This window comes from Magnolia sinica, chromosome 7 (assembly GCF_029962835.1).
Source record: "Magnolia sinica isolate HGM2019 chromosome 7, MsV1, whole genome shotgun sequence".
NCBI lineage: Eukaryota > Viridiplantae > Streptophyta > Magnoliopsida > Magnoliales > Magnoliaceae > Magnolia > Magnolia sinica.
This window is the reverse complement of record NC_080579.1, coordinates 78,225,316-78,246,152: the sequence shown is the minus strand read 5'-3', so window position 1 is coordinate 78,246,152 and position 20,837 is coordinate 78,225,316. Positions and strand designations below refer to the sequence as shown.

General features: G+C 39.3%; 1 protein-coding gene across 2 annotated transcripts in view; it reads left to right on the top strand.

The window, feature by feature from the left end:
- The window catches only part of LOC131251484 (uncharacterized), a 117,155-nt gene that overhangs the window by 80,426 nt on the left and 15,892 nt on the right, over positions 1-20,837 (top strand). For both annotated transcript variants that reach the window (XM_058252220.1, XM_058252221.1), the window contains 5 exons: positions 2,308-2,376; positions 2,491-2,661; positions 2,752-2,799; positions 16,105-16,246; positions 17,213-17,310. In XM_058252220.1, the coding sequence (XP_058108203.1) occupies positions 2,308-2,376; positions 2,491-2,661; positions 2,752-2,799; positions 16,105-16,246; positions 17,213-17,310 (528 nt within the window). The remainder of the gene's footprint in view (positions 1-2,307; positions 2,377-2,490; positions 2,662-2,751; positions 2,800-16,104; positions 16,247-17,212; positions 17,311-20,837) is intronic.

The following is a 20,837-nucleotide window of genomic DNA, read 5'->3' as shown; positions in this document are numbered from 1 at the left end:
AGCTTTTAGAGTAAATGGTTGTTTGACATGGTACCAGAGCGGAAGGTCCTATGTTCGAATCTCAAGAGCAGCAAATATGCCTCACTAATATATTATTCTCCCACAAGGGGTCAGGAAAAATTAGATCCGGCCCAGGGACCGGGAAATCAAGCCCGGCCTATTTATGGTGTGAGTGTCACTCCACCCTTGTTAGTATGTTCCCATGCGGAATTCCCACCCCGCACTTGCGGGGGGTTGTTGAAGTGATAAAGTCCCTTGATATACATTGATACACCACAGTCTGATAGCTTAAGCTTTTAGAGTAAATGGTTGTTTGACAATGTTTCCATATCCCAAGAGTACAATACATCCATCAATACCGATACTGAAAACATTTAGAGGGAGTAACAAAAGTGTTGCATCTCTCTCTCTCTCTCTTCTCTCTCTCAAATGTGAGTGGCCTCACCACAAGGATCACCAAGCGAAAAATATCAGGACAATCTTTAAGGTGAAGTCCACCAACAAAGAACTTAAAGATCCTATGTTATTCAGATTGCTTCTTTATTTCTTCAACAGTGCAAGCCAATGGCTGACACAGTTCCAACTCTTGCCACTCTTATCTCATACGGCAAAGTATGTTTCTAACTACATGTCTCCATGTTTGCATATTTGTTATCTGAAGATGGGTTGATAAAAACTTGTTGAATCATCACTCTAGGAATATGTTCTTTCAACAATGCCCCATATCTCTTTTGCAGTCTTCAAAATAAGCAATCGATAACTGATGTAATGAAGGAGCCATGACATCACTATCAAGTTTTCACTTCACCAATCATTTGGGATGGATCATCTACATCACACTCCTTTTTGTTTCGAGTTGTGTAGCCCAGTTTTCTTGCTACCAATATACATTTTTGCAGCACCACATAATTTTTTTAATCAGGTTTTACTGTTGTAATTTGTAACCTGGGATTATCACGATGACTACTTCTCATTGGGAATGGTGCCTTTTGATCATTGGTACCATCTGTCATTCTCAATAACTATTTTCAAGAAATAAATAGAATAATAGCTTGAATCACCTTTGTCTGGATCTGTCTTAAAAAATTAATCTGCTGAGAGACCCATATGTGCGATCCCGAGATTCTAAAGACCTCTGTTGGTTGATCTGACTAATCTGTTCACTGAAGGGCCAGCTGATCACACCAACGTGATGATCCTAAAGGTCTATAGAGTTCTATGGGGCCATTCTACACACTGATGAGCTCTGTGCAGCCCGTGGGTCACCCTGGTCAGACAGTGCAGCCTGTTGGAAACTGTTGCAATAGGGTGGCACACTGGTAAGTGCAACACGTGAAGGGCACAAAAGTTTGAATATGGCATATTTGCAGCACTTGAAGATGGGCGATAGTACACTGGCACACATGACACGTGTGTACACAAGAGAACGGTTCAATGTGTACCATCTAAGAAGAGCCCTGCAACAGTCAAAATATTTGACTTGTCCTTCATTTTTTGGTTTCTATGCAGACAAGTAGAAGACAAATCATGTACAAGAGGCTTCTTGCTAACTCCCTTCTCCCTGACTTCCTGACTAACTAGTCAAGGACTGAATTTTTTTTCTACTACCAAACAGCTCCTTAGTCTCTTATTTGCAATCATGGGGAGATAAGAACTAATACATGAAGGTACAAATAGTTACAAAAGATAAGTACAAGCATGTGGTGCTCTGCAGGAACATCAAAGATAGTGTACACTGTGTGACATTTCTAACAGTCATAAAGAAGGGGAGGGGAAGTCCATATTTGAACATAATCTGAAACTTTATAAAGACAATCTGAATTTTAACATTTTCCTCTCTTACAGGACTAAACTTACAATACAACAGCGAAACAATAACAAACATAAACACAATAATAAATCTGTATTCTCAGCAATGAATAGTGGGATGTCGGCTATCTTAACAACAGTCCTTGTTGAAAAATAAGGGCACAGGAAGTGGCTGCAAAATGAAAAAAAAATCTGAAAGCAATTGGCAGGTTCTGTAGATGTTAAACAAATATCCAATACAAGTGTAACACATACACCATGTAATAATATCTTGATTTTTTTTCCTGATGAGACGTTATATCTTGAAAAAATGCATAATGAGTTTTCCTTTCTCTTTGACTTTCGCTGGTCAGAAATGCTTACCTGTATGATGTTTCCAGCTCCTTACTGAAATGCTCTTCTATCCATTCTATTAGCTGCATTTTAACTTAGTCTTTTACTAGTTCAGAATTACACTATTTTCTCACTAACACTCTTGGTTCCCTGTACTGAAAACAGGGAACAATTTGTATTGTTAATGCAGCTAGTGAAAGAGACATGGCTGTATTTGCAGCAGGAATGATTCAGGCAAGCTACCTTGCTACTCTGTAGTTTCTTGATTCATGCTTCTAACCAGTTTACTGGTTCTTGCTACAAAACTATAAAGCAGTTTTCTGAAATCATTAGTTGTTCAATTTGCAGGCGGAGATGAAGGGGAAGCGTTTCTTATGCCGCACTGCCGCTAGCTTTGTATCTGCTCGAATTGGTATAAAACCAAAGCCTCCAATCTCTCCAAAAGACTTAGGGATAGATAAAGAAAGGAATGGTGGTCTCATAGTTGTAGGATCATATGTTCCAAAAACCACAAAGCAGGTTTGAAATGTGATTTCTGATGGTTTGCTTTCTTTCTAATTCATTTCCCATATAACGACACTTATATAATCAAGATCTCATATTTTGCAGGTTGAAGAGCTTCACTCACAATGTGGCCACTTCCTAAAAACAATAGAGGTGATTTAGAGGCTGTATACATATTTTTCTTTTGGATAATAATTATAGGTTTTGAGGTCATTTTAGGGGGCCTTTTGGATGCCCAGAAATTGGGTAACAGTAAGGTAGGTCCACTAAATTTCTTGACTCTATGCATCTAGATCATTTTGTGAAGTTCAATGTATTCAATAACAGCAACGGTGACCGTAACAGCCAGCCTTACAATGGGGGCTGCAACGGCCGATATGGCCCTATAACAGTCATTTTCTTTTAAAGAATGAAATGTAATGCAGGGGCATTTTCACACTAGGCTCGAGTGGGGTGGCCTATGGGATGCAAGGGCACACTCGGGGTGGGCAGCCCATGTGAGACAGGTGGCTCATGTGAAGTGGAACCTATGTGAAGTGGGGCCCACAAGGGGGGGGTCGGCCGAGGTCCTAACCCATGGGATGTGGGGCCTGGGCTATGAGATAAAGGGATTAATTCACCATGCTCTATCAATTTGAGCTTTTAGAACAAGTGATTAATTGTCCTGCATCAAATTGGTATTAGAGCAAAAGGTCTCGTGTTCTAGACTCTTCACCAGAGGTGATTAATGTAGGGACATCTTCACACCGGGCACGAGTGGGGTGGTTTGTGGGATGCTGGGGCACACTCGAGGTGGGTGGCTCGTGTGAAGCGGAACCCGTGTGAAGCGGGGCCCACACACTCGGGGTGGGTGGCCCGTGTGAGGCGGGTGGCTCGTGTGAAGCGGAACCCATGTGAAGTGGGGCCCACGAGAGGGGTTCGGTTGAGGTCCTAACCCATGGGATGTGGGGCTTAGGCTATGAGATAAGGGGATTAATTAATCATGCTCTATCAATTTGAGGTTTTAGAGCAAGCGGTTAATTGTCCTGCATCAAAATATATCAGGCCTGTATTAAACCATTATAGGCCTGTTGTGGGCCGTTTTTTCAAAATGGGTGTTACGACCCTGTATTCCGTAATGGGTCACACCATTACTGTTACAGTTGTTACGTAACCACTTTCGAATACCATGGTCAAATTAAAAGAGTTCATATAAGCAAAATCAAGTTCCCCGACAACAAATAACTTTGGCCCCATGCGAAAAGTCATGGTGTAGAGTTGCACACATCTTGACCTCTGGTCATAAGGTGCCTTGTACAATTGCAAAACATCGGGCATGGTGGCCATTGCACACGTGACATATAAGTACCTTGATGCAAAGCATCTGAAAACAAAAGCAGTGGCCAATGATGTCTTAGTTGTCTTATTTGGGGCCATGAAATGGACAGTTGACAGGTAAATGGCCAACGGTCCAAATTCAAGAACAATTATCCAGTGGTTAGAAGTTAGGATCACTAAATCAATGTGAGGGCCCATCTAGACTGGGGCCCAAAAAATGTATTGATGTACATGTTTGATGGATTTGGGTTGCAGGCTATATTGTGGATGTGTGTAGAGAGTTCATTTTGACTAAGTATTAAATAACACATCATATGTACAACAATGAAAGATTATAAAACAAGGGATCTCTAATCAACGCACACCACAGCCAACTCAAGCATCTGAGTAGCCAAAGACAAACCGAAAATGTATATAACATGTGTTTGATACAACACATACAACACCTACAACACCCAAGCTTTGTGGGGCACATCATGTTGTATGGGTGACATCCACTCCATCCATCAGATGGGAACCCTTAGGTACACTAAAAGTTTTTTTTTTTTTTTTAATGTGCCTCAAGCCTAGGAACAATGTAAATCCATTAGATGATTAAAAAAATTCAAATGGGCCACACCATGGGGAAAAATGTAAATTTGTGCCTTAAATCTCTTTAGTTCACGTATTGCGGCCTACTTTTGTCTTGGATTAGGGCGATTTTTTTCCCTTCATCCTAATAAGTCGCCTCATGAATGGGTTTGATGAAATATATATACCATGGTGGCAGCACACACAACTTATGGTTGGTGTCCCATACTGTTGTTTTGTGGTGTGACCATTGTTCGAAGCAATGTTTGAAATATTGACGAGATCAACCGATATATCCCACGATATATCTCGTATCCCACATGTGCGATATGAAACGCATAGGTAGTGTCGATATATCCCACATGTTCGATCTGATGAGCATTTTCAATTTCCGATCCATTTTTTTGGTTGAAATTATGTTAAGTCAATATGAAATGGTTATAAATCCATTGGTTCTTTATGTTTTGCATGAAAAATCATGGAGTTGGAGCTTTAATTTTGATATCCATTGGTTCTTCATGTTCTCCATATTTTTGTTTGAAATTTTCCTTCAACCAGCTATCAATTGAGATTAATTTCGAAATACTTAAGAGTATTTGATGAAATAATTATCACATACACTCTTATTTCAAAATTTGAGTGTAGGTGATCTGATTTGGGTAAGATTGGGGAAAATTCAAAATTTCCCCAATTTCTCCCAAATTGCTTGCAATGTTGCATTCCAAGCATGAAATCAGGCATTTATGAGGGCTGGTCTACTGATTTGTTAAGTCCTTGTAAATTTTTGGAAAATAAAAATAATTTTTTAATTAAAATTTATTATTATTATTATTATTTCAAAATTTCCCTTTAACCAGTTGTCAATTGAGACTAATTTCGAAGTATTTAGGAGTGTTTGATGAAATGATAACATATATTCTAAATGTTATGCATTCAGTTTGAATATAGTTGCATTAGTTCAACTAGACAACGCATCACTTAGGACCCTATACAAAGGAAACCTAGTATGCGCACTTCTTTTTTGAGGTGTTATGATTTAAAAGTGTGTATTAAGGTCTTTTTTAACAATCCATGAAGTTCCATTGAAAAATTCAACCATTTCCCAATGTTTCCCTATGTTTCCCAAAAAAGTGCGATAAATTACATGATACAAACGATACATCCGGTGCGATAACCGATATGTATCTATTTCCCAAGGATGTGATATGTAACGCGATACCGATATTTCGAACACTGGTTCAAAGTATCCCCGATATTGTCGAAATATCCTCGAAATTATCTGTATCTCTAGTTCGGCAATACTGATAACACTGGTAGCAATATTTATAGCATTGGTAGTATAAAAATTTCTAGGTATTGGTGATGTATCACCAAGTATTGCCAATGTATCGATATAACCAATGTATCACTAATATTTTTACCATGTAAATTCTAGTTGTCGCTTATATTGTCAATGTATCAATATCACTAATATTTTCTACTGTGTAAATTCCAGGTGTCGCTTGTATCGCCAGTGTATTGGCGATATTTCGATAATATCGCCAATGTATCAATATCGCCAAAAATTTGTTTATTTAAAAAATCCATTTCAATTTTTTATGGGCGCATGGTTGTATGTAGTGTTCAATTTGTCAATGATAATATCGATGATATCGCGATATTATCGTTATCACAACATGGGCGATATTGAGACCACAATCTCGTTTTCTTTTCAGTCGTCGAAGATTTCTTGGTGAAATATCACGTGTTGTTGATATTCTGAGATGTCGATGGATGTTTAGATGGAAGGTTGAATGGTTGGATGGATGGGATGGTTGGACTGATTTCTTACGACATCACATGCTTTTAGGTCCCCGTTGAATGGAAACTTATTATATATGCATTCTTTTTGCAATTTTTTTATTCCTAAATATGCAAATATGTATTTTAGCCTCTCCTGAAGTTTCATTGAAAAATTCCCCACCATTTTCCCCATGTTTCCCCACATTTCCTGTTATCGGCAATATTGATATTATTTCCGTATCCCCGGCCAGCAGAACTTGGAGTGATACCAATACTCCGAACTTTGGGTGTGGCCCACTCGAGTTATGGATCAAGTTGATTTATGGCACAAGTCCTAGCATCAAATGGCTCACTCGATGGACAGAGTGGATATCCCACAGACAAAATGGTGGCCCACATATGTACGTGCTATGTAGAACAAGTGTTGCAAATAATGCCGGTCTACCAGAGGTAGCTGACTCATGTGTGGGCCTATTAATTAGTTAAATAAATTCTTATTAGCAAAATTAAATCATCATCATCATCTAAGCCTTATCCCAACCAATGTTCAAAGTATCGATATTGTTACACATATTGATGACTAGGGATATAGAAACATATATCAATATCACCAATATTATTGTTGTTGATCCTCGGAAAAAGGTCATTGTCTAAGGGAAACATTGGGGAAGCATTGAGAAATAGTGGAATTTTTCAGTGAAACTCTAAGAGATGTTAAGAGACATATGTTTACACATGTAAGAATCAAAATATTGCAAACAATAACAATATATAATAAGTTTCCATTTTATAAGGGATTAACCATGTATTGTCACAAAATAAGTATAAAATAAATATATTGTTAATCCCGCTAGGAATGCTCACATGTGGGCCAAACTGGATTGGGTACTGTGCTCCCAGGATTGGCTTGCTATGTTCCCTATTTTTCAAGTTATCCATGCGCCTTGGCTGAATTCGGATCACGCTCCGTTGCTCCTATCCTGCCCCCAAGCCCCTCCTAGCCCTGTTCACTCCCCAAGTATAGGGTTGTGATGTAGTAATAAACTCGGTGAGACCGAGGTCGAATCCCAAGGGACTGATACCTGTACGTAATCTGAAACTAAATAGAACTAGAATGAGATGAAATCTAAATCGAGTGTAAGTTGAGGAATAATGATGAAATAATTATCTAAAACTTAAAGAATTCAGGGAAAGGAAACTAGGGATTCAGAGGATCCACTTATAGAGATCAGGGAGATCTAATGCCTGTGTCAAGAACTCAACTAGACTTAGAGTCCCATCTTCATCCAGTTGAAGGGTGTAACCATGGAAATCAAGACTGAACTTCCTTTGATATAGTTTTCAAGAGATGAAAGGTATATGAATTAGAATGGATTCCATCACCAAACCATGCCTAGGAGACAAAGTAAACAATAGAATTAAACTAATTAACAACCAATCAACATGATATGAAGGTTAAGAAGGGTACTGTCATCCAACCATGCCCAGGAGACGATGGTGAACAATAGGGCTTCCTGACGTCATTAACATAAAAAAGGAAAGGAACACGCTCAAAGCCATTACAGACCCATTGTAATTTCAGTCATAACAGACCATTAAAGACCAAAAACATTCCCTTAATAATCAAACTAAAATCAAATTCAGCTCATAAATTTAATTAAATTAAAAGCCTAAAATAGAGTCTCCCATCTCGCTACAAGCTTCACCTCTTAGCCCTAGCTAAGAGGTTTAGCCTAGCAACATGAGTAGGCTAAATCCCTTAAACAAAAAATAAATTAAACAAAAGAAAAATAAAAAGAAAAAAAGAAAAAAAACAACTCTACTCTCTTTCCCGTTCTCTCTCTCACTTATAGGATGTTCCAGTCGGTGGCTGGAAGTACGTAAGAGGCTCTTACGCACTCCCTGTTGCAGCAAGAGACAAATTCACTTACATTGATGTTCTCTAGGGGCCCTTTCTTGAGTCAAACAGGAGATCCACTCCGTTCACCAGCTTCTCCTCGAAATTTCAGTGGAGACAGCCAGTTTTGGCTGTCTGTCGATGCAGCTCAGGGAAGAATTCATTCCACTGTCCATCCTTCTTTTGATCATGATTAACACGTGCTCGCGTGCATGGAAATAAAAGGACACCTAGGATTGAACGAGAGGGTCCTTGGACTCCTAATGGACGGTCCAGATTGGACCATTGATACCTGATGGTGGCCCACAAAAATCCCTCCGTAGGCTCTGTTGCGAAACAGAGCCTACGCAGTAGCGCTGTGACGTTGGTGGGGCCCACTTTACTGCTGTTTTGAGAAATCGACGCCGTCCACTGCATTCTGCTCGAAAAACCATTCGGGTATGAATGTTTTTGAATTGGATTTGGTGTGGCCCACATGATCTTCTATTCCGCCGTCCATCCGGCGTTTGACGGTGGAGATTGCCTGAGTGCATGCATAGGACCAAAAGGGAACCTAGGTGTGGTTAATACCCCCCATCTGTACATAATGAACGGGCCAGATGGAATATTTGGATGAGGGGTGGGCCCCACTACGTGAAACCGGCAGGCCGGGTGCGTCCGCTATTTGAAACAGAGAAGGAGGAGAGACGGGTCAGCCCGTCTTTGACCGGGCTGACCGTCCGGTGCGGCTCGCGTGTGCGTGCACTGTATGCATGCACACCCTCATGTGGGGTCCACTGTGATGTTTGTGAGAAATCTGTTCCGTCCATCCTTTTCTCCATCCACTTTAAGGCATTGACAATAAAATTTAAGTGTATCCAGATATCAGGCGGGCCCCAAATCAAGATTTTAGGGGCTGATCTGTCTGTTGGGCCACTTTCACAATGATCCAATGGCTAAAATTTTATGTGTACGGTTAATTTATGGCCCTCAGACCATGTATGAAGTTTCGAGCCGAACGGATGGTGGGAACCCCATGATCTTGCATTCTGGATGATTTTTGAGCCACTTGAGCTTCAATTTTCTCGATTTTCGTGGATTCCTGGCGTGTAATTCCATCGATCTTGGTCCCATGGAGTCCGTACCTTGCCTTGGTGAATTCTGAGCGTTAAATCCATGCTTTTAGTACCCTTTTCAGTCCACGCTTATAAATCCACCTTGCAACACAAACACGATTAAAATAGGGCGTTAAACAGTATCATGTTCGTAAATCCAGGTAATAACTGGGGTCTGATATGCAATATTTGACCCTCAACAAGCCCCCCAAAACCGTTTAGGTTTCAAAGGATATGAACGTTGGATGAGTCCTTCCTTGATGTAGTGTGGCAGCTTGGTCTTCGAAGGAGGCCAACAATCCAATAATCTCCCTATGCTGCAAGTTTAAGAAAATGAAGGAGGCCTCAAGGAGATGGAATGTAGAGGTGTTTGGTAATGTGTTCCACAACATCAAGCAAGCGGAAGAATTATTCAACCCAGCAGAGGATTTGGTCAAAATTGCCCTAGATTCGGAGAATATTCAAAGCCCAGACGAAGCGGAGCAAGTGTTGGATCGCCTTGAGCTTATGGAAGAAATCTTCAAGAAGCAAAAAGCAAGGAATAGGTGGTTGGATGAAGGGGACAAGAACATTAAATTCTTCCACAGCGTGGCTAATGATCGGGTGAGGCAAGCTGCTATTTGGGAAATTGAGCTACTGAATGGCGAAAAAATGTCAGATCTGTCCAAAATCAAAGAGGAAGCAGTGGTGTTCTTCCCTTCCCTTTTCGCAGCTGACCCAATGGAACCGGTAGGAGATTTCTTGAATTCCATCTCGTCCGCGGTCTCTCCGGAAGATCATGTGGCCCTCTTAGTTGTTCCTACGTTTGAGGAAGGTAGGTAGGTAGCCCTTTCGTTGCCGATTGACAGGGCACCAGGTCTGAATGGATTCTCGAGAGCCTTTTTTATCTCTTATTGGGACATAGTAGGGAAGGACATCTTCAATGCAGTGAGCTTTCATTTTAGGGGTGGTAGAATTCCTCGGGCTTTTACGACGTCTCTCATTTGCCTCATTCCAAAATCTCCTTCCCCACTGAAATTTTCTGATTTTCGCCCTGTAAGCTTATGTAACTGTATCTATAAGTTGTTTTCTAAAGTGATTGATTCCAAGTTGAACCTTTTGCTTCCCAGGCTGATTTCTAAGGAGTAAGCCGCTTTCATCCGAGGCAAATCGATTACAGAATCCATTGTCCTAGCTCAGGAGTTGTTCAGAGAGATTGATAGGAAGACTCAAGGGAGCAACATCATCCTGAAGCCAGACCTAGAAAAAACTTACGATAGGCTGGATTGGGGATTTCTCAGGTCAGTGCTACTCAAATTCAGTTTCAGCTACGAGTGGGTGGCACCGGTAGAGAAATGATGGGCCAATTCTTGGTTCTCAGTTCTAGCTAACGGTCATTCCTGTGCTAGTTTCAAATAGTCACAGGGATTATGTTAAGGGGACCCGATTTCTCCAAGCTTGTTCATCCTTGCAGCCGAAGCACTCAGTAGAGGCTTATCCAAACTGGTTGAGGGGGGGGGGTGCATGTCTTCCTTTCATAACCAGCCAAAGCTACCCAAATCTCCCATCTTTTGTTTGCGGATGATACGCTTATCTTTATGAACGGCAACTCAAGGTCCTTAAAGGTGCTCAATGATTTCCTTTCTAGGTTGCAAGCAGTCTCAAGTCTTAAAGCAAACAGAGGGAAGAGCAACTTGTTCATTTCCGCCAAATTGGCTGAGGGGCGAGTCAGGGACATGGAAAGGAAGCTAGGGATCATAGATCAACAACCCACCTCACTTACCTTGGAGTGCTGATTGTCAAAGGTAGAATCAAGTGCTCTTTCTTTCAACCTATGATGGACAAGATCCTTGGGAGGATTTCAGGGTGGAAAGGGAGATGTCTCAACCGAGCTGGTAAAGCCACTCTCATCAACCAAGTTATTTGAGTTTGGCATGCAAAGCTTCCGCCTAAAATTTCTTAGTTTATCTGGAAAATCCTCATGGGCGTGGTCCGATGGACGTCAACGTGAAGAAGAAAGGAGTGCAAAATGCGTCTATTGCAGGCTAGAACGTTATTTTGCAAAAGAGTCCCAGGATCACTTGTTTGCGGAAGGAGAACTCACGACAAAGGTATGAAACTTATTTCCCCCTTTGTTTGATATCTCCTTGGAGAGTCAATCGATGGCAAACCGACTGACCCAATGGTGGAGCGTGGCAACAGCGATGGGGGGTTCGGGGCAGCTTTGTGGCTTTGTCCCTTGCTTTGTTTTGTGGGAGATTTGGCTCAAGAGAAATGGAAGGCGCTTCAAAGGGGTTCAAGAAAGGGGGAATATTATTTGTCGAGTGTGTAGGTGGATGCACTTAATCTTCCCCCAACTTACTAAATCTTCTAAGTCCCCTCCGTCCCTTTTGCTTGCGCTTCAGGTGTTGGGGATTAACTCGGAGCCTCCCAAACCTCCTAGATATCATTTAGTCCTTTGGGCAAAGCCTAATGAGGGGTGGGTGAAACTTAATGTGGACGGCTCGGTGTGTGGCAACCCTGGGCCTTCAGGAAGAGGAGTGTGTAGAGGAGCGCAAGATGAACTTCTCTTCACCTTCTCGTTCGGCTATGGCTCGAGGTCTAATGTTCAAGCTAAGTCTAAAGCCTTAGCCAAGGGGCTCGCGCTTTCTGTGGCCCGTCGTTTCCCAAGGATTGTAGTGGAGAGCGATTCGCATACTATAGTGGATTTGTTCAACAGGGAGGGCCTTTTCCCTTGGCGCATTTGGTATTGAGAGCTAGTATCGATTCGCTAAGGGGAGCGGCCCAAGTGCAGATTGTTTTCATCCCAAGGGAGGCCAATGGAGTCACGGATGGCGTAACGCAATTGGGGAGTTCCTCCAAGTCGAATAGGTTGTTGTTCCTTTCCTCTTCTGAGCTTCCTCTAGGCAGAGGGGCGCTTTTCCTTGATCAGGTTAGCCTCGGCTCTCTCAGGTAGATTGGAGGCTTTAATTGTATTTTGTTTTGTTTCTGTAGTTTTTGTAGTGGGAAGGGTACATTATAGGTGAGCCCAAGTCTCTTTTTTGTGATTGGTGGGTCCGCCCGAATCTCGTTATATAGCTATACCCCCTCTTTGGTATATATGGAATTTGGTTTTAAAAAAGTATAAAATAAATGTACAAAATTTGTAACCAATCAAGAGATTGGCCAATACTCATTAATATATTAAATTTCCACATTAATTAATAGTGAAAAACATATATTTTTCAATATAAAAATGGAAAATTTAAGATTTCACCAATTTCCCCCATTTCTCTATTAAATGTTAATTTTTCACCACAAATCTATGTCAATGCGTGAAAATCATGCATAGACATGGATTTCGATTGCAATTCATGCTATCATTTGAAAATAATAATAATAATAATAATAAGGTTATTATGGATTTTTCATCACTTTTTTAGTTTCGGCCCATCTTTCTTATGAGTTGAGATTTCTCCCTAGATCTAAAATTTGATTCAATAAAAACCAAGAGATTAAAATCACTTAAAGAACAAATTAGAAGGGAAAAAAAAAAAAAACAACAAAACAAAACAAAACCTAAAAATGGAGATTTTGGGGTTTTTGGAAAAGTTTCAATTTTATGTCAGCTTTCACTTACGGATGTTTCCATAGTATCGGGGTTATTTATCGCTGGTGTCTGAGACATTATCGATGGTATCAACAATACTAGGGAACTTTTGTAAGGGATTCTTCTCAAAATATTGCTGATATTATCGAAAATATCATTGATATTTGAAAATTTTTAAACTTCCTGCAGTTTCAATATCATATGTTGGGCCATAATTTCAGTTAGACCATAGGTTATCAAGTATCTTGTTACTACCTTCGCCCATATCCTTTTGGGCCTTCCCCTTGCTCTTTAAGGGCCTTCAACTTACACCAATTCACTCCTTCCAACCAACGTTATTCTTGGTCTCTGTTGCACATGACCAAACCATCTAAGTCTACTTTCCTCATCTTATTGCATATTGGTGATACTCAGTGTTCGAAATATCGATATCGCGTTACGTATCACACCCTTGGGATATGGATATGTATCATTTACCGCATGGGATATATTGGTTGTATCACGTAATGTATTGCTGGTGTTGGAAACATGGGGAAGCATTGAGAAATTGGTCAAATTTTTCAATGAAACTTCAGTGATTGTTAAAAAAGACGTCAATACACACTTACAAATTAAAACATTACAAAAAATAAATGCACATGATAGGTTTTTTCTGTCTAACTAAATTGATGCAAGTGTATTGAAAGTCTATTCATATAATTTATAAATGTAAGAAGACGTGTGGAAACACAAGGCATGCATTCAAAAGCAAAAGAAGAATCACTAGATCAGGTTACATACATGTTTGATTTTATGTTTGGACAAAGATTAAAACCGATTTAGGAGAACTTGAGAATTTTTTATTTTTTTCATTTTTCCGCAACTTGGCCCATATCCTCCAAATCTCCAAAATGAAGCTCCCATTCCATGATTTTTCATGCAAAATATGGAAAATTATGGATGTGTAACAATGTGACACTGATTGAACATGATTTACAGAAAAAAAAAAAAATTTTAAAAAGACCAAAAATTGAAAATGCTCAACGGATCGAACATGTGGGATATATCCCACTACTTGTGTGTTTCGTATCTCACAGGTGGGATACAAGATATATCGTGGGATATTTCGGCCGATATCGTCAATACTTAAAACATTGGTGCTACTCCTAGCTTCCCTCGAGGGCATTCATTTCTAATTCTATCCTTCCTCGTCTTTGTACTCATCCATCTCAACATCCTCATTTCACCCACACTTGTCCTATGACCGCATTTTTCCTTAACTAGCCATTTTTTGCCCCATAAAGCATGGCTGGTCTTAGAGCTATCCTATAAAATTTCCCTGATACACAACAGTCACATAAAACTCCAGAGGCATACCTCCATTTCTTCCACCCAACTCGAGTTCTAGGGCCCTATTAAAAAGAAATTAAAAAATTGTTCGTTTTTAAAGGCAAGGAGTTACAAGATCCTCGAGCTAAGGGTTTCTTTATTTTTGATAAGTAGGGCCCATTGTTTGGAGTATCCCTGGTATTATTGATAATATCCCCGATATTATCCGTATCTCCAATTCAGCGATACCAATAACATTGGTAGCATCAAAAATTCCAAGTATTGGCAATATATCACTTAGTCACCAATGTATCACTTTTGACTGTGTAAATTCCAAGTGTCGCTTACATCGCCAATGTATCCCCAATATTTTCAACTATGCAAATTCCAGTTTTGCTTGTATAACCAATGTATTGGTGAGAGTTCGATAATATCGCCAATGTATAACCAATATATCTATATCACTAAAAATTTGTTTATTAAAAAAAATCCATTTCAAATTTTTTAATTGGTGTGTAGTTGTATCAAGAAATGCATGTCTGTATATGTTTATATGTATGCATGCATGGATGGATGGATGGATGGATGGGTGGATGAATGTATGAACGTTTGGATGGATGGATGTATATACATACATGTGTGTATGCGTATGCGTGCGTGCAAGGATGGATGGATGGATCATGCATGTGTGCTTGTTTGGATGCATGTGCATGCATGGATGGATGGTTGGATGGATGGATGGCTCCACCATTTTTCCCATGTTTCCCCAAGTCAACGATGCATGCTTTTAGGCCCCATTAAAGGGAAACTTATTTGATTCCTAAATATGCAATTTTTTTTCACTGTTATTTGATTCTTAAATATGCAAATATGTGTATTTTAGCGTCTCCTGAAATATCATTTGAAAAATTCCACCATTTTCCTTGTGTTTCTTCCCTGAGCAATACATGCTTTTAGACCCCCATTAAAGAGAAACTTATTATGTATGCATCTTTTCTGCAATTACTTGGTTCCTAAATATGCAAATTTGTGTATTTTAGCATCTTCTAAAATTTCATTGAGAAATTCCACCATTTCCTTGTGTTTCCCCAATGTTTTCCTCAGTCAGTGATACATTTCCGGTTATCAATGATAATACCGGCGATATCGCTACATGTTTCTATATACTCAGCCAGCGATACATGTAACAATACCAATATTAGGAACACTGGGAGGGCCCACTGATCGGTAATCCTGACCATTGTGTGTTGTGTTCTGATGTGGATGGACCTCTCCAAAAATCTCCAATATTTGAAAGATCCGGACCACCAAGCAATGGATGTCTTTCCATTGATTGTGGACAGATGATCTCCTGTTTGGTCTCCTGTGCCTGGTCAGATTCTAATGATAAGTGACTGGGAAATTGATGAGAGGAGGCTACAGTAAATATGCTGTTGCAGCATATGCACTAGACCTGAGCTATTCATTGGGCAGGGCCCACAGCTAACAAACAATAGATCAAAAATCACATGGCTCACTCATCAAGCGGCTTGCTACATGTGCTAAATATAGACCAACATTCAATATGGTGCATGTGTGCCACATCCCCCCTTGTAAGCAAATTAATCTTTCCGTAAATTCTAGGGATACCAAGATCCAAACACAAAATCCCAAGTACAATCAAATGGTAGAGTTGTCAAGCAAACAACCTTAACCTGACTTTCTGGAAAGTCTTCTTCCTTGAAGTTGAGTTACAGGGGCAGGGATCCAGGCTTCGCAGTATAACCCACTTCTGGGCATCCAAACATTCCATTGGGTAAACCAATGTCACAATAAAAGTTGCAAGCTTGTATATCATTTGTACTTCTGCAAATTGTGGTCAGCATCTTCAATTTGGTGGATATTGTGTATCTAAGTTCTCTTTTCTTCTGTTCTTGCAATAGATATCTGTTGAGAAACTTGCCATGAAGTCATTGGAAGAGAGAGAGGAAGAGATCAGCCGCACAGCAGAGATGGCAGATGTTTTTCTTAGAGGCCGGAAAGACACTCTTATAGTGACAAGCCGCGAGCTCATTAAAGGAAGCTGTTAGTCTCCTCTTTTGTTCTCCTTTTCATTTCTATCCTCGAAGCTTGAAACATATAGCATAACCAATTCTATGAGTTCTTTGCAAGAAGATTTTTTTTAACAATTCTCTTATATGACTGTTAATGAATGTGATATGGGCCTATATCACATTCATTAATAGACACCATTATGTCTAGCCTTCAATGCTTGTAATTTCATGGCATTGATTCTTTTTAGTTTAATTATTCTAGATACTACTGAAAATCTAATATGTTACAGACATTTAAATATGATTTCGAATTATTTTTTGACTGAATATTTCCAGACTCTCTCACCTCTTATTTTTCTTATGATTGTGGCTTGCTCTTGAAATCCAATGCTCTATAGTTCTCATGCAACTAGCACACGACCACGCTCAAAAGCATAGAGAATTTTATGCTGTTACCACTATTCTTTCTGTTAACATCAGTTTTTCATAGTTCAATATGCGACTGTTAGCTTAGATCATTTTTGTAGCTGCTTTAATAATGTAAACAGCCAGAATGTTGGTTGTATGGTCACTCTTACCATTAGGATGAAATAGAGATTTTGTTACTGAATCATAGATGTTACTAAGTTCCAGATGAACTACAGGTTGGTGAACTTTTTTTCCTATCCATCTACTAATTAGAAAACTGGAATCAAACTAGAGATTTTGTTACTCAGATGAGAATCATGATTGTATTCATTTATAACACACTTATCCTTGAAACCTTTAATGAATGCTCCTATGCTGAAAGAAATAGCTCAAGCACAAAAGTCAAGTTGCAAGTTTTAATACTTCCAAGTCCCAGTGTCCTTGATTATTTGAAACTTTTTTCTTTTATTGTATTCTATTCTATGATTGTCATAGCTAGGGCAAGTTTGACAGTGATGATTCCATTTTTGTTTTTTCTAGTCAGGGAGCTGCCTATTAATTAACCTTCTTTTTCTTTTTCATTCTGTAGCTCCTTCCGAGAGTTTAGAAATAAATTTCAAAGTCAGCTCAGCATTGGTGGACATTGTTAGACGGATAAATACACGACCTCGTTATATACTTGCCAAGGTAATCAGATTTCCAAGAAATTGTTGCAGAAGCACCAATGTTCCATCTTATGTTTCAGAAAAACAGAGATATATTATTACTATTATTATTATTATTATTATTGATCCTTTCAGACAATTTATTTTTTGTACATATCCATGTACAAGTGGCTGTTACTATTGATTCATGTGGTGCTAAATGATCCATTTATGAGTTTTTTTTTTTTTTTGTATGATTGGCAGTGTAATTATTATACAAACATGTAATGTGTATGTATGCACTTTTCCTTATTATGGCTGGTAGATTCTTAGAGAGCTTGGTCCACTATCATTGTCAGGAAAGAACTGCCACTCACATGACATGACCCCCTCCTACACCTCTTCCTTGGACATAGATATGGAGACATGAGTGTGTGTCTATACATGCATTTATATATATACACACACACACACACATCAATGAGATGTACGTGGCTGGCTGCATTCCAATTATGTTTAGGTTGTTTTGTACTGCATGCCAAGTATATCAGTCAACAAGTTCGATAATTGCATGCTGTTAATGTATTCAGTGATCTTTAGAGACCACAATGTGTAATTTTTATTACACAGCTGCAAACTGATAACCTAACAAGTGATCAGATTGATCCACATTCCTATCTCTATGTGAGTAACCGATCCTATAGATGAAATTGATTACTACCATCATTGTGTGATGAACCAAGACTTAGTAACGCTACGTTGGTGTGCATTCACAAGATCATGGATGATGTAGGCAGGTCGAAAGCAGTTTATTGGTGCTAAATGTTATGTGTGCACGAAATTGTTTGACTACACTCAAGATGGGGCATGCATTATGATGCTTATCCAAAATTTCAAAATGTTTGGTGATTTGTTAAGAATATTGTGAACTGTTAAGAAAACAAGTATCTATATCCTTACAAATCAAATATATCTAAAATGATAATTGAATTGAACATAAGTGGATTACCTGATAAGTGGATAAGAGAAATGCCAGTCTAGATTTTGGGTGCTTATGATGAGGACATCACTTCACGTACACCTTTGCGTACGTATCAGAGGAGGAGGCGGGCCGCGCCAATTTCTCTGTGGCTAGGTGAGTACCCTTGATCATGTTGGAGACCTCATGTGCATGTGTGAGCATCTGGAACACCCCACATTGGGAAGATGCACATGGGTTGCTTTATGGAGTGATTTAGACCGTTGGATTGGAGGGCATGACAATCGGGCCATTGATCGTGGATCGTCCAAATCAGTTTTTGGACTTTATCATCTTTTAGGATTTAGTTTTTTATTATTTTATGTTTGGACACGTTATGAGTGATTTTAGTTGATTTTCTTTAGACTATGGCCATTTTCATTAAATTTCACAAGACAAGGTTGGAATTTTAATTTTTGCAAGTTCTTGGAGTTATAAAAGAATGGGGGGGGGGGGGCTTTCTTCTTCTTTCATCTTCATGTGATTTGAAGATGTCTTCCATGTGTATTGGAAGGGAGATTGGTGTGAAGTTGATCTTCATCGATGGAGGTGCAAGGTATCCATCTATCCCACATTCTCATCCTTTCATTCCCTATTAAGGTATTTTTCTTTTGAAGCTCTTCGATCTTCTCCATCCCAAGCCTTCACCTTTCTTCTAATCTTCATTTTCCCTACCTATCAACAAGCCAAACCCTAAAGGACCTAAATCCTCCCAACCTAGCCCCTCGGGTTGGCCGTATGGCCACACTTTTGTCCCTTTTGGTTTACCATCACCCTTGAATCAAAATCCCCTTCTCCCTAAACCCTAACCCTAAACCTAAAAATCCCTTACTTTCTTATTTCCCCAAATCACTAACCCTAGATCCTCCCATTCTTCAATTAAGCCCTAATCATTACATTCTCTTCATCCAAAACCCTAATTTCCCTATCCGAATACCTAAACCCTTTAATCTCTTCATCCAATTTGTTCTCATGAACCCTAATTCCTAGATTTCCCTAACTTCCCTAAACCCCAATTTCACCCTAGGTATTATTAGATCTTCTCCTTTGAGATAGGCTTTACCCTATACTAATTGGATGTCCCTAGATCCATTAGATCCTAGTTTCCTTTATTTAACGATCCTGTTTAACAATGCTTGCTAGCCTAGGCTAGGATTGTGCATGATCTTCTCTTAGGTTTTTTGGTATTTGTGATGATAATAGAAAGTTTTATGCATTTCGTTAATTACTTTAATTTTGCTACTTGATCTCACGCCATAATTGAGTTCATGCATCAGTCCTACATCAGCTTAGCTTGGTTTTTCAAATAATCTAGGTAAGGATTGGGGAAATGGAATATTCTTGCTGATATTTCTTGAATTCGATGCAATGATTCCCTAGAGAGGGTGTGAACTTAGGAGGTAAGCATGTTTCTCAATTTTACACATAAGGAAGCACCAGAAGATGGTACATCAGCAGACATATTAACCAATTTGATTTTAACAACATACATGTCCAACATAATAAAAGGGTATTTTTGGATGAAAATTCTCAGATAGAGGGCCTTGGAGACTTGGGATTTCCTCCCATTTCTATAAATAGGGAGAAATATAAATCTAATATTAGGAGTCTAACTTTCTTATTCCTTCACTTTTCTCCCATTTTTGTGTGAGTTAGAGATAATTTTTGCGTTGAATTCTTTCATTTCTTTACTATTGTTTGTCATAATGCACTGTGGGGCATCAAATTCTAACACTAACTTACTTGCAAAGGAAGGTGTTTCCTATTCCTATCTCATTATTGGCAGCCATTATCCATTCTCTTAATGGAAAGTTGGATTTTTTGTTTCCTTTAATAAAATTCTTGTTAATGTATAGTGTCTCTTTCCTGATCAGTGGTTGGAACCTCATTATCTTTGGTTATCTTTCCTTGTACTCCCACGCACTCTTATCAAGGCTATGAGGCATGATTAGACTTTCGGGAAATTTTCTTCTTCTTTCATCTTCATGTGATTTGAAGATGTCTTCCATGTGTATTGGAAGGGAGATTGGTGTGAAGTTGATCTTCATCGATGGAGGTGCAAGGTATCCATCTATCCCACATTCTCATCCTTTCATTCCCTATTAAGGTATTTTTCTTTTGAAGCTCTTCGATCTTCTCCATCCCAAGCCTTCACCTTTCTTCTAATCTTCATTTTCCCTACCTATCAACAAGCCAAACCCTAAAGGACCTAAATCCTCCCAACCTAGCCCCTCGGGTTGGCCGTATGGCCACACTTTTGTCCCTTTTGGTTTCCCATCACCCTTGAATCAAAACCCCCTTCTCTTTTTACCTAAACCCTAACCCTAAACCTAAAAATCCCTTACTTTCTTATTTCCCCAAATCACTAACCCTAGATCCTCCCATTCTTCAATTAAGCCCTAATCATTACATTCTCTTCATCCAAAACCCTATTTCCCTATCCGAATACCTAAACCCTTTAATCTCTTCATCCAATTTGTTCTCATGAACCCTAATTCCTAGATTTCCCTAACTTCCCTAAACCCCAATTTCACCCTAGGTATTATTAGATC